Source organism: Cetorhinus maximus, chromosome 10 (genome assembly GCF_964194155.1).
Source record: "Cetorhinus maximus chromosome 10, sCetMax3.hap1.1, whole genome shotgun sequence".
NCBI classification, from domain to species: Eukaryota; Metazoa; Chordata; class Chondrichthyes; order Lamniformes; family Cetorhinidae; genus Cetorhinus; species Cetorhinus maximus.
The window spans coordinates 4,368,172-4,381,266 of record NC_135888.1 but is presented as its reverse complement, the minus strand read 5'-3'; the positions used below and the strand labels follow the sequence as shown (position 1 = coordinate 4,381,266).

General features: G+C 39.1%; 1 protein-coding gene and 1 long non-coding RNA gene across 13 annotated transcripts in view; one reads left to right on the top strand and one right to left on the bottom strand.

Moving 5' to 3' along the window:
* The window catches only part of LOC144685412 (DENN domain-containing protein 1A-like), a 604,549-nt gene that overhangs the window by 293,756 nt on the left and 297,698 nt on the right, over positions 1-13,095 (top strand). For all 12 annotated transcript variants that reach the window (XM_078549861.1, XM_078549856.1, XM_078549859.1 and 9 more), the window contains 3 exons: positions 3,753-3,822; positions 4,444-4,524; positions 8,799-8,852. In XM_078549861.1, coding sequence (XP_078405987.1) covers positions 3,753-3,822; positions 4,444-4,524; positions 8,799-8,852 — 205 coding nt within the window. The remainder of the gene's footprint in view (positions 1-3,752; positions 3,823-4,443; positions 4,525-8,798; positions 8,853-13,095) is intronic.
* Positions 9,933-13,095, bottom strand: part of LOC144685415 (uncharacterized) — a 65,237-nt gene continuing 62,074 nt past the window's right edge. Inside the window, exon 3 of the long non-coding RNA XR_013577722.1 lies at positions 9,933-11,194. This is a non-coding gene — a long non-coding RNA (uncharacterized LOC144685415). The remainder of the gene's footprint in view (positions 11,195-13,095) is intronic.

The window sequence follows — 13,095 nt, the reverse complement described above, 5'->3', positions numbered from 1 at the left end:
CTGTGTTAGGTATTAAGTCATTTAATCTTTGTGATACACAGTGAGTATAATTAGGCTTTTTTGGAGACTTTTCTTATAAATAAAAAGGAAAAGCTGTAAATACTAAAAATCTGAATTTAAACTGTTTTTTTTGTGTAAATATCTGATGATAGGTTGCATACAAAGCGTCAATAACCTGTCATTTCTAATTATAGATGTTGATAGGCCTGGTGTGTATTTCCAACACTTTGTTGTTATTTTTGGAGGTATTTTGGGGGTACTTTGTCAGTTATGCATTGCTTTTTAAAAAATTTGCTCAGTGGGATGACACCTGTAGTTTTTTTTTTGGAGAAAGAACATTGGAGGGATGGTGAGTAGGTGAGATTGCACAAAAGGAAAATTTCATTCAGACGACATAACCCTTCAACTTTTAGATGCACATGTAGGCATCTAACCTTTGCCTCTACGTTCTTTGTGCCATCTGCTGTTTTTTTTATATATATGCTATTTTTGCCTCCCAACAATTATTGGAAAAGTTGAAATAACTATCAAAAATATTTAGTGTTTTTAAATGCCAACCAAAAATGTTGTCACCGTATGTGGCAACTTATCTTTAATTGACTACATCCCTTTTTAAAACTGCCTATCAGCCGTTGTCATCACCTCTTAAGGGCTGCTGGCTTTTTATTTCCTACTTCATATGGCAAACTCTGAATGCCAAGGCCAACATGGGCTGGAAAATTGCTGTCTTATTAAAATAAAACTGACACCTGACACTATTGTCAGGTTGTACTCAATGTTCCACACATGGAGGTCACTGCAGATGGGTTAAAACTGAAATTTGAATATAACTAAGCTTTTCATTGCTTTGCTCAAGTGCAAATAGCCTAACTTTGCAATAACGTTGCCTTAAACCATTTAACACATTCACAGTTTATTCTTTTTCTGACATTCTTGCAACCCTTTTCTTAATAAGTTTGTCCTTTTAAAGCTATTGCTGCATTTTATTTTATTTCCATGGGCTTTAAGCTCTGGTTGTAGTTGTTATTTATTTTATCTGCTTGGACTTCTGGCCCCAGATCCCCTTCCCTTCTCTCTTCACCTGGCAAGAATGCAACTGCAACTTACTGCGGAGGCTGCCAGGTAAAACATGCAGTCAAGTCCGATTGACATCATCAGGACTCAAAATGCATAGGTTAAAAAAGGGGCATCGCCAGCTGTGGGCAGGTGCCCTTGTCGTCAGTTAAAACCAGGTTAATTTCGGGAACAGTTAGCTCCTGGTAGCTTCAAAGTGGTAAGTAACCTAGGCCATTCTAACTGTCCACGTACCCAGTCCCTGCAGGGCAAGTAAGGGTCAAAATCACCCTCTGTATGTTCGCAATTCATATCAATGATAGCTGTGATAACTTACCTAGAAAGATATTTGACAAAGCATTGCACTGTCATAAATGTATCTGGTATTAAGTGTCAGGCTTCTCTGACGTTGGATATAAAATTGAATTTATAACATGTATCGCTAAAATAAATTGTATGCTAGACAAAGATTAAAGCTACATCACTTAATGTTTTGCAGTTCAGAGATCTTACTATATTAAAAATTATGTGTCTCTTCATGTTGGTTTTAGAGATACTATATTAAGTCTCCTCCTTTTCACAGTGATGCACTTATTGTAATCGGTTCAGGCTTGGTTGCCAAGGCTACAATTCATGAATTAATTTCCTGCAAATACGATGGGGACTGAGCGCTAAAAGAAAAGATTTACATTAAATAGCATTTTTCAAGCCCATCGGATGTCTCAAAGCACTTTACAACCAAAAGTGTAGTTATTATTGTAGGAAATGTGGCAGCCAATTTGCGCACAGCAAATTCCCACAAACAGCAATGTGATAATGATCAGATAATCTATTTTCTTTATGTTGATTGATGGATAAATATTAGTCAGCATGCCAGGGATAACTTCCCTGTTCTTCTTTGAAATAATGCAATGGAATCTTTTACATCTACCCAAGAGGGCTGGTGGGACCTCAAGTTAATGTCTGAGCCGAAAGATGGCATCCCTGACATTGCAGCACTGCTCAGCATTGTTCCCTCAGTACCTCACAGGAATGTCAGCCTTGCTTTTTTGTGCTTAAATTCTTGAGTGGGACTGAACCTACAACCTTCTGACTCAGAGGTGAAAGTACTATCAACTGAACTGTAGTTGACACACTGACGTCACAGTAGGAACTATGTTCTGGTTAGGCAGAGAGATGAGGTGTCTGCATTATTTCCAATTCGGACAGAGCCAGTTTCAAAACTAGGTAATCACATAATTAAATTTTTTTTTAGCAGAACAACTTTCCTTAAAGAATTCATGGCATTGTATTGCACATATTCCAGCAAAGAGAGGTGTTAAATTTGCCTTGTGATTTTCGTGGTTTCCTTAGCTTCTGCTGCTCTGTAAATGCAAGTGTGCAGCTATGATATTCCACACACAGTTCCTGATCTTAGATTTGCACTCAGAATGTGGAGGGTATGTCACCCTGGGACACTGCCATGTACCTCGTCAAGCCCAGCTAAGAGTTACATTACCAGAGAGCTGGGGACAAGTTGATTGCCGGATCTCTAAGAAATAATAAAATTAATCCAATAAGTAAATAAAAGATAGGTCTTTGTACCTAAGGATGATGGTGAAGTTGTAAACATGACTTTACTTTGAAGGAAAGAAAAATGATGTAACATTTTTTCTTAGTCCTATCATCAGACTTGTGTTTTTTTAACCTTAGAATTTTAGGTGAGAACATAGGGCTGGATTTTACGCACCCCTGCCAGTGAGTTTGAGAAGTGAGTGCGGGGGGTGGGGGAGACTAATAAAGTCAATCGGGTGGCCTGTCTCCTACCTGTCAGAAATTTTACAGGGGGTGGGTGAGGTGTCGCCCACCTTTGGCCTGTTGAGACTCCTCATCCCACTCACAGCCGCTATTTTACCCGAGCAGAGGGAGGCTCATGCCAAGCAGGTGGCTGGCAGCATTAGTTGCGGGGACTGTGTCAGGCAAGGGGGGGAGGGTGGGTGACTTTCTTTGTGGGCTCCCTGGACCCATTGGAGTCAACCGGAGCCAAGACTACATTGCCCTTTACACTTCTCCACCCCCTGACCTCTCAAACCCAGCCCCCTACCACTCTTAACCCCCCCCCCCCCCCCCCGCCACCCCCAACCCCTCCTAACCCCACACTAGGGCTTGTCAACCTGGCTCTGGCGATACCCTGGATTTGCCTCAAGACCAGGCGCCTGCTCGTCAGAACTGCCTGTAGCCCCAGCAATGGCCACTGCCCCTGCCTGGTGCTGTTGAGACGACAAAGCTGTTGGCCATTCAGTTGGCTGGCAACTAACTCTGTAAGGCAGGACGTTACCCTGAGGTAGGAGCAGAAGTCTCACCTTAAAAGCAATTAACGCTGCTCCCAAGGGCAGCCATCAGCGTGATGGGCAGACTCACCACTGAATTTTTAGCCAAGCCGTCGGGTAAAATCCAGCCTCATCGCTCCAGATTATCAATCTAATGAATTGACTTAGGCCTTGACCAAAATGTGTAACACAATTAAACTTCATTCCAGGTGGAACTTCTATCATGTTTGTGTAACTTTCAAAATGTTTAATTTTTATAGTCATTTATTGTTGGATTTCCGAACTGTAATGTTCACTAAAATTGTCAAAACCACCTTTACCCTTGATTTTTTTCAACCCCTATTAAACTTGTCCCAGAAGTAAAGTTGACTGTTTTGTATTTGTTTTTAGCTATTTACCTTGGTTTGAAGTTTTCTACAAGCTTCTGAACATCTTAGCAGAATACACTGCCAAAGGACAGGTACAGTTCTTTAACATTTTGATTTAAGGTTTGCTAGTTAAGGTACACTGCCTGACATATTTGTCCCATTAACATTCATAATTCTGCTGAAATTTTTTACCTGAAAGAAAAACATTTCAAGTGTATCATTGTTGCCTGTATTTTAAAAATATACTTTGAAACAAAATTCAATAAAGGAAAAGTTTACCAAACCTCCAAATTCATTCTTGGCTATTTTAAACAGCATAAACAAATTAAAAACGTTAGTGCGCTAATTTTACAATTGGTTTGGAGCTTTGCAAACTTTCTCCAGTTCCATTAATTTACGATTTTAATTAGCAGGTGTATGTATAATTAAATATAAGGAAGACTAACCTATTTCTCTCCCAGACCCCTGTGAATGCTGTCTTTGGTATACTAACACTACAGCACATTTCTTTAAGCTGCAGTCTTTTACAGCTGTTTTCTGACATTTTCCTAATAATTGGTAGCTAAACTGTTTAACTTGGTAATATTGAATAGGTTTTTGCCCTGAAATCTAATCTTGTAGAAATGTCACTTATCAAACTATATATAGACGTGAACATGTTTTTAAAAATAAATAGTCTGAAGATATGTTTTTGTATCTGTGGAATGTTTCAGGGCTGTCAATGGAAGGAATTACTGGAAACGCTATATAACCTTCCACTTCCAGAACCAGGTTCAACTGTTCATTTAAGTGTGGTAAGTGGAATGCACTGCTGTACGTTTAATTCTGCGTACTCATATACAGATATGAGCATTTAATCATAGAGAAGCAGTGAGCAAATTCTAACTCTTTTGTGTTTGGGGTTTAATCAGCTGTGTCTGTCTAGAGGATACATTCCCACACCATCTTCAGCACTGCGTTTGTATTTCACTCCGGCACACACAGGATGGTGCATAAAAAGAAATAATTTGAATCAGTGGGTAAACTCCCAGCACTCAAAGATTTGATTTATAGTTTCTAGGTGCAGTGTGACACCTGTCTTCTGCAGTTTAGGATCCAAGGAGTACAGTAGAGTAGGGCATGTATGGAACTTTATTTTGGGAAAAGAGTGGAAGTTTGTTGAAAATTAGAATGGGATGTCTTCTCTTTCCACACCCCTGCCCTGCCTGTGATTTCAGTAAAGGGAATTCAGCATCATCCTTGTTTCTGTTGTTTGAAGTGTGTTAAATTGGTTATTCCACTTGGAAAAGTCATGTTAGTTACTCATAGGTTTACCAAACCATCCTATGTACACTCAATCTGACCCCATGAACCATTAACATCAACTTTCTTGCTGGAGTGTGAAAATTAAAATTGATAAAAAGTAGCTTTTAGTAATTAGCTAAGAAATTCTATTCCATTGGAACCTTATATTATTTCAAATGGTTTTACTTTGCAAAGATAGGCTACAAATACCGTCTTTATGTCTTACATATTAGGCATCTTGTTTGTAGCACGTACTTCTGTTGGCATCAAATCTCTTGTCACGTTTGAATCATCATAATTTGGCATATTAGTAAGGCAGCTGTTGTAGCATTAAATTTCTCTGAGTCAGAAGGTTGCGTATTCGAATCCCACTCTAAGGCTTGAGCACAAAAAAACAAAGTTAATACTCCAGAGCGGTACTGAAGGAGTGCTGCACTGTCAGAGGGTGACAGCTTTTGCATGAGATGTTAAACTGATGTTCTGTCAGCCCTTTCAGGTGGACATAAAAGATCCCGCAGCACTGTTTTGAAGTAGAGCCAGGGGAGTTATTCCCATTGTACTGGCCAATATTTATCCCTCAATCAACATCACACAAACAAATTATATAGTCATTATCACATTGCTGATTTTAGGAGCTTGCTATGCATGAATTGGCTACCATGTTTCCTACGTTACAACAGTGACTATACTTCAGAAGTACTTCATTGGCTGTAAAGTGCTTTGACACATCCTGAGGTTGTGAAAGGTACTTTATAAAAGTGAGTCTTTCTTTCTATGTACCTTGTCCCATGGTACTATTTCAAAGAAGAGCAGGGGGAATTTTCCCTGGTGTCCTGGCCAATATTTATCCCTCAACTAACAACACAAAAAACAGATTATCTGGTCAACATCACATTGCTGTTTTTGGGAGCTTGCTGTGTGTAAATTGGCTGTTGCACTTGCTACAGAACAGTGATTACATTTCAAAAGTACTTAATTGGCGCTAAAGTGCTTTTGGATGTCTTATGGTCATGAAAGGCGCTATACATCTTTTTCCTTTTGTCCTTCAACTCAACATAACAACATCTTGGAAGATTTGCTTGTAGATTTTTAAACAAAATATATGTACACGTGTGGACGTTTTATTGGCCGTACGAACCATGTCGCTGGCATACTTGACCTGTCATTGACCTGCGTTAACTACTTGACCATTAAAGGTATTAATTCGTACGACTTTGTTCTGCCTTCTGTTCTACAGTGAGCCTTCAATCCTCGTGCAGAATTTCACTATCTCTCTGTTGGCCTCAAGCAGGAATTTTCCTTCCTGATAGTTCCCTCCCATACGGGCAACCTGTAGCCTCCTTGTTGGATTCCTGCCAGTCCCAGTGCTTTTTATGTGGTTTTCCCTAGCCTTCTTAGTCATTCTGTCCCAAGTCCACGCCCTGGTCCTTCCCAGATCTAGGCAGATCCAAACATACCAACTTGCACATGACTGACCTGAATCATATTGGACTGTTTGTCTTTTCCACAGATGCTGCCAGACCTCTTGAGTTTTTCCAGCATTTTCTGTTTTTGTGTTGACCAGAGGGAGTCGCTATCCTACCTCTTCAGTCCCTTCCTGACCCCCTACTCTGTCTCTTCAGCTCTACACTTGCACTACCTGAGTCCTAGATTTCTCTGAGCATTCCAGATGGCTTCTTCCACACCCAGCAATCGCATACTGTTCATTTAAAATGGAATGGGGAAGTATTTGGCCGGAGGGGGCTGGGAATGATACATTGGTACATGTGTGCTCCCACATGGAGACGATAGAATGTCTCCGACTGTCAAGTCATTAAAGCCTTGAGTCTGGATCCAGGTCTCTGGGCTGTACTGTAAATTAACAAGGTTTCCTTGTTTTCTGTGTAATTCATATTCCAATACAAATGATGTGATTGGGCAGTAGATATGCAGTATCTGCTCATCTGTAATTGAAATTGATTTTTCATGTGACTAAAAACCTCTATTTGCATAATTACTTGCTAATTTTAATTTAATTACATCATACACATAGTGACTGTAATAATGAGAAATGATTGTAGAATTAGGCAACTACATTTTGACATTTGCCTTCTATCTCAAGCATCTGACACTCTGTTATACAGATTTTGTCTATCCTGATGCTTTCAGACAATTAGTCACCTGTGACATGTCCTCTTTACAGACCAGTGACGAGTATCTAAATAACTTAATTGTCTCTCAAATTCTTGCCCAGCCATAACCGCAAGCAGCTGATGTTCAGCAGTTCCTCCCTAATGTTAATCGACAGGTAGCAGTTGTTTGTCCTTGCCAGGGTCATTGGCTGGCTGTGGAGAAGACCCGGCTCTACCAAGCAGAGCTTTTGTAGGAACAGCATGCCTGTCTGACCTAAAGGGCAGGTTGTCTCGGAGGCACTGCAGTCTGATGGGATAGTTCAGCTCATTCCAGGCATTTTGTACTATGGTTCAAAAGAATGCTTCTAGTCTGCCCTCTGCTTAAGCATTTCATGGGCAATGGAGCAGGAAAGGATATCAAAGAACAGCTTATGGATGGCTTTGTTTCCTTTAGCTGTTCAGTTGCTGTGGGAGCATTTGAACGGAGTAGTTCAGCGGATGCGGCTAGACAGTTGAAATGGAAAGAGATGAAAAAATGTTTAAAATTTTTTTGAAATATTGTCGTTGTCTGCCAGAGACTGGGATCAAATCCAAATCAGGAGGAGATCCTGAGAAAAGGTGTTTTGAACAGCTGCTGAGTGCTAAAATGAGAATGTGGCATCTCAATTCAGTACCCAGTGGCACAAAAAGTACCATCACCGTTTTAAATTCATGGATGAGGAAGTCAGTGCTCACTTAGAAAAAGAGTCACAAAACACAAGTAAAAGAGGCCCAACTCCACACTGAAACAATCCCATCACAATTTGTCAGAGGGGCAGAGTTCTTTTGAAGAAATGATTGGGTTATAATTACTTTTTGATCTGATATTTCAAATCTAAATTCTCCTTAACATTTTCCTCCCCTTCATTCTTAGTTGCTTCCCTGTACCCTTTAATTTTGACGGTGCTGATTCAAGTTTGGACATGGTTCCCTATGTACCAGCTGGCCTTTGAGTTCCTTATCGAGCTGCCCATTTTCCCTGTGAGAGCCTGAAAAACGAATGTGAATGTCTACTTGATTGTGCTGTTATCACAGCTGAGCCTGAGCCTGTCTTCAGCTGACCTTCATCGATGTGCATTTCCAACAAGTTACCTAGATAGGATTAAGAGCAGTAACACTGACTAATATATTTTGCTATCCAGCTTGGGGATGCTAAAACCAGTTACAGCAATCCTACCATCAACCCCATGTCAAGGATTGAACCTGAAATTTTCCTGGCCTTGTTTTTCTGATGTAACAATGTTTTCAAAAGCCAAGAGTTCTAGCTATCGACATGAAATTGAAAGATGCACAGATGAAAACACTGTTTTCCATTAGTACAATTTTAATGAAATAATATATATTCAGTTAGAACTGAGGAAGTGTGGTGGATGCATTGTGCCATGCTATATGTGAAAATGGGCCTCAGAACTTAAAAATACTGTCAGTATAGTTTTGATTTTATCTTTAGCACCATAGGTGAGTATAAATACAAACAGATTAAATTTACAAATTTAAATTGATTGGCAAGTCATTAAAGCTTTATTTCTGTATTATAGCTGGTAGCACAATACAGAATCATACTTTCAATTTTGTACATTTTCTGTCGACAGTATTTTATGAAAACAATTCTAAATCTCTCTCCCTTTTGGCAGCATTCATACTTTACTACACCTGATACCAGGGAACTTCCTAGTATTCCTGAAAATGTAAGTACACATCTCTGGTAGACAGACTTTCAGTAGACTGGTTTTAATTCTACAATTGTATACTGTTTAAATTTTGAGACTCTGCACAGATTTATTCTTAGTGTTATGTTTCATGTACCAAGTACTCTAAGAAGGGAATTGGGATATTGCAACTGACAGTTTTTGATGGTTGCACTGTATCTTCAGTTCATCAGTCAGGCCCCTTGTTTGTAAAAATAGGTGAATATCCTTAATCCTTGACTGTTGGATTTTATTATCTTTATATTATATAACTATTATTTAAGAATTTGTTGTCTGTAAGAATTATGCTATCAAGATAACATTTGCCAAATATTGTAATGTCGTACATTAAAACAGAAAAATGTTTTTTAGATGTTTTAAATATGACTAGATACAATATTTATTTTTATGCTTAAGCTTTTCTTTGGTACTCATAGGGCTAAAGCTATGAGTCTTTGCTTCAAATAGGTCCTTATGTTTTCAGAGTGCAACTCCAGTGACACTCAAGAAGCTTGACACCATCCAGGATAAAGCAACCCGCTTGATTGGCACCCCCTTCCACAAACATTCACTCCCTCCACCACCAACGAACAGTGGCAGCAGTGTGTGCCATCTATAAGATGCACTGCAGAAACTCACCAAGGCTACTTAGGCAGCATCTTCCAAACCCATGACCGTGACCACCCTGAAGGGCAAGGGCAGCAGACACATGGGAACACCACCACCTGGAAGTTCCCCTCCAAGCCATTCACCTTCCTGACTTGGAAACATATCGCCCACCGTTCCTTCACCGTCACTGGTTCAGAATCCTGGAGTTCCCTCCCTAACATCACCTGAGGGTGTACCTACACCACAGGGACTGCAGCAGTTCAAGAAGGCAGCTCACCACCACCTTCTCAAGGGCCATTGGGGATGGACAATAAATGTGAGCCTAGCCAGCGAAGTCCACATCCCGTAAATGAATATAAAATAAGTGGAGACTAATATTTTTGCACAATTTCATCTATCTGAAGCATTAAAGTAACATGCTGACTTGGAATAGATTGGGTCAGATTTATTTTTTAAATTCATTTTGTTTTTAAGAAAATTAATATCTAATGGTGTATGTTTTTCTTTTGCTTTTGTGAAAAGCGTCCAACTACATAACAGTGATTGATTTCAAAGCACTTAATTGGTTTTGATGTGCTTTAAAACGTAATATTGCAGGATATAAATATTGCTGTCTTTCCTTTCTTCTTTCCTCTTCTCCCTGTTTTGTGTTCTCTTGCCTCCCAATACCTTCCCCTGCCCGCCTCCCGTTGCATTCTCTCACTCTCCTCACCTCCATCTCCATCATCGCCATCTCTTTTCCTACAGCTCCTTATTGCTAACTACTTAGGAGCAGAGAGTTCTTTAATTTCACTATGGATTGTGATGACTACTACATGCAGAACGTTTTTTTTGAGAAAGAGAACTGTCAGATGTCAGGTGTCATTAGACAGAAGATTAAGGACAGTTTGAAGGGAGTACTTTTCAGTGCAAAGAGTTGTGTTGCCCAGATTGGGAAAACTCAATACTGGCTGAGTGTACAGCAGTAGCTATTGAATACTGACTTCCCAGCTCAGGCAATTCTCGATTCAAACATCAATTTGCAGGTTTTTGCTGCACTGCTCCTCAATCCAGTAAAATCACTGTTTGAGTAATTCTCTGGTGAAGAGCATGTAACTAGTGAGTTTCCACAGGTAAGAGTGTTTATAGAAATCAGCACCCTAAATTAAAGCACCATTGAAAGTGCATCTCCTAGGTTACCTTCCTTTTAACCATTAAAGCACCTTACTTTGATGTTTAACCTTGCAATTACTCTGTGGGATACTCAGTTGTTCATCTAAATTAAGTATGAAACCTGTAGAAAAACAAAAAGCGGGTTAGCTTAAAAGTGAAAGATAAAACTTTTGACCTGCCACTCAAGTTGTTAATAAAAGACTGCAAACAATATGATGGAAAGCACTAAAGTGCAGCCAACAAATTTATCTATGGTTTAATTATATTAAGATGATTCAACTTTCATACATAATTAACCTTTTTCATATAATGTAATATTGCATACCATAAATTCCAAAAAATTGGAGCATAAACAGAGTAAATATTTATAAACTATTTTAATTAATTCTCAGTCTTTAAGGAGAATTGCTTCATTACTGACTTGATTAGGAGTTGAGGAAACTTGTGCATGCACAAAACAATCTGCCAGTAATTTAAAATGCATATATACTTACATGTTGATGTTAAATTTGTGTAATATAGTTCCCACATGTTGAAAATGCTTTGAAGTACTGAAGTATAGCTCTACGATCCAATAATATCTGCATATGGAAAAGAAAACTAATAGATGTGTAATGTGACAGAGAAATTAAACATTTGGCAAGTAGTATTCACCATTTCAATAGGATGATGATGTACATAATGCCCAATATTGATTTTCTTTTACACAAGAGATGAGTGCAGAGAAAATGAGCCACACTGATGTATTTTATTTAAATCTACTTACTTGATTTTTCAGTCTCATCCGAAAGGCACGACATCTAGTAAATATCTCTTTTTAAACGAAAGTTAAAAATGGAAACAGTTGCTCAGAATGAACTCTACATGCTGCACATATTATTTATATCAGTCAAATATTTACTATTTGAACTGAGAAAAAAACTTTCCTTACTATTGAAGAATGATTTAATTATCCATTACTCTTTTATTTGTCAATCCAGTGTAAAATGATGCTAGTTATTTAGATTGTGTTCCTCCATTAAGCTGCTGTAGCATTTTTTTCTGTTCTTTGCATGCAAATCTACTTTCAAATATAAAAAAGTACATTAATAGGAAAATAAACATTTTCATGTTTGTTTGCTAAAGTTAATGTATGAAAAAGTAGACAGTACCAGAGTTGGGTGTAGCTGCTTTTTATGGTTTACATAGTAAAATATTTTATTTTCCACGTGTCTTGCTAGTGCTTTTGGAATTTCAATTTGTTTATGACATATAATATACAAGCTTCTTTTTCTGTATTTTTGTCTGAAACTGAAAAAGAACTATCTGAAATGTCTCAACCACATGGATGACTTGTTTTTCACTTCTGGTTTCTCCTTCTCTTTGCAAATAATGCAAGTGATAGGGAAGCAAGGCATAGTATGCAATAGGACATGGTAGCCGGCTATTGCGACTTGTGAAGAGTCAAACTTTGGAAGCCAACAAGGAGAGCATTTCAGCCATTGAATCTAGGAGTGACATAAGTATTTCACTGGTATTGAGAGAGAGATAGAGACAAAGGTACAGGTGGAGGTAAGCAATGCTGGTCGTGACTAGGAGATGGGGCTTGAATCTCAACTCAGGGTCAATCAAAACACTTGCATACCGTCTGGTTCAATTTGAGTAAGATGCCGAAGGAAGGGTCAGAGGTTTAAGGTGCCAAATTCTTGGCAGAAGCTGTACAAGATGTCTTTGGTATTGCTGATGTTTAGCTGAATGAAGTTCCTGCTCATCCGGGTTTTGAGGTTGGTTAAATAGTCACACGGTGCAGTGCTGGTCTAGCAATTGAGGGTATTGGCAGAGGTAGAATCAGGTGTTGTCAACATACATCTAAAAGCTGGCCATGCACCTATGATTGATACTGACAGGAAGCATATAAACAAAGAGAAAGGGCTAAAGATGGAGGTTTAGAGCACTCTCAAGGTGACCATGTACAGGCTACATGAGAAGCAATTAGAGGAGCTCTACTGCCGTTGTTGGGGCAAGTAGGAGTAGAACCAAGACATAACAGTGATGCAGAAGACAGCCAGTTAAGGAGGATGGTATGTTGACTGGGTTGAAGATCGTAAGAGGGGTCATGGAGGACAAGGAAGAAAATACTTTGCAATTGTGCCTACGTTGGTGAAATTAGTCAATGTAGTCCCGGTTCTGTGGGCAGGATGAATATGGATTGAAAGTATTTAAACAGTGAGTGATGGGAGAGAGAAACTCTGGCTGTGTGGTGATGACATTGAGGAAGGGAAGGTTTTAGATAGGACAATAGAGTTAGAGGGAGGAACCAGAGGTATTTTTTATTTTGGGGGTAAGGGATGATGTAACTGTATTGCAGGATAAAGGGAAGAGCCTAAGGAGAGGTAAACATCAACAATGCCAGCATGCACTGGATCAAGGAAGTGTAATTCTATGATGCTGAGCCAAGAGTACAAAAGGAGAATCACATGGAGGAAATGAGCTTGATAAGGAC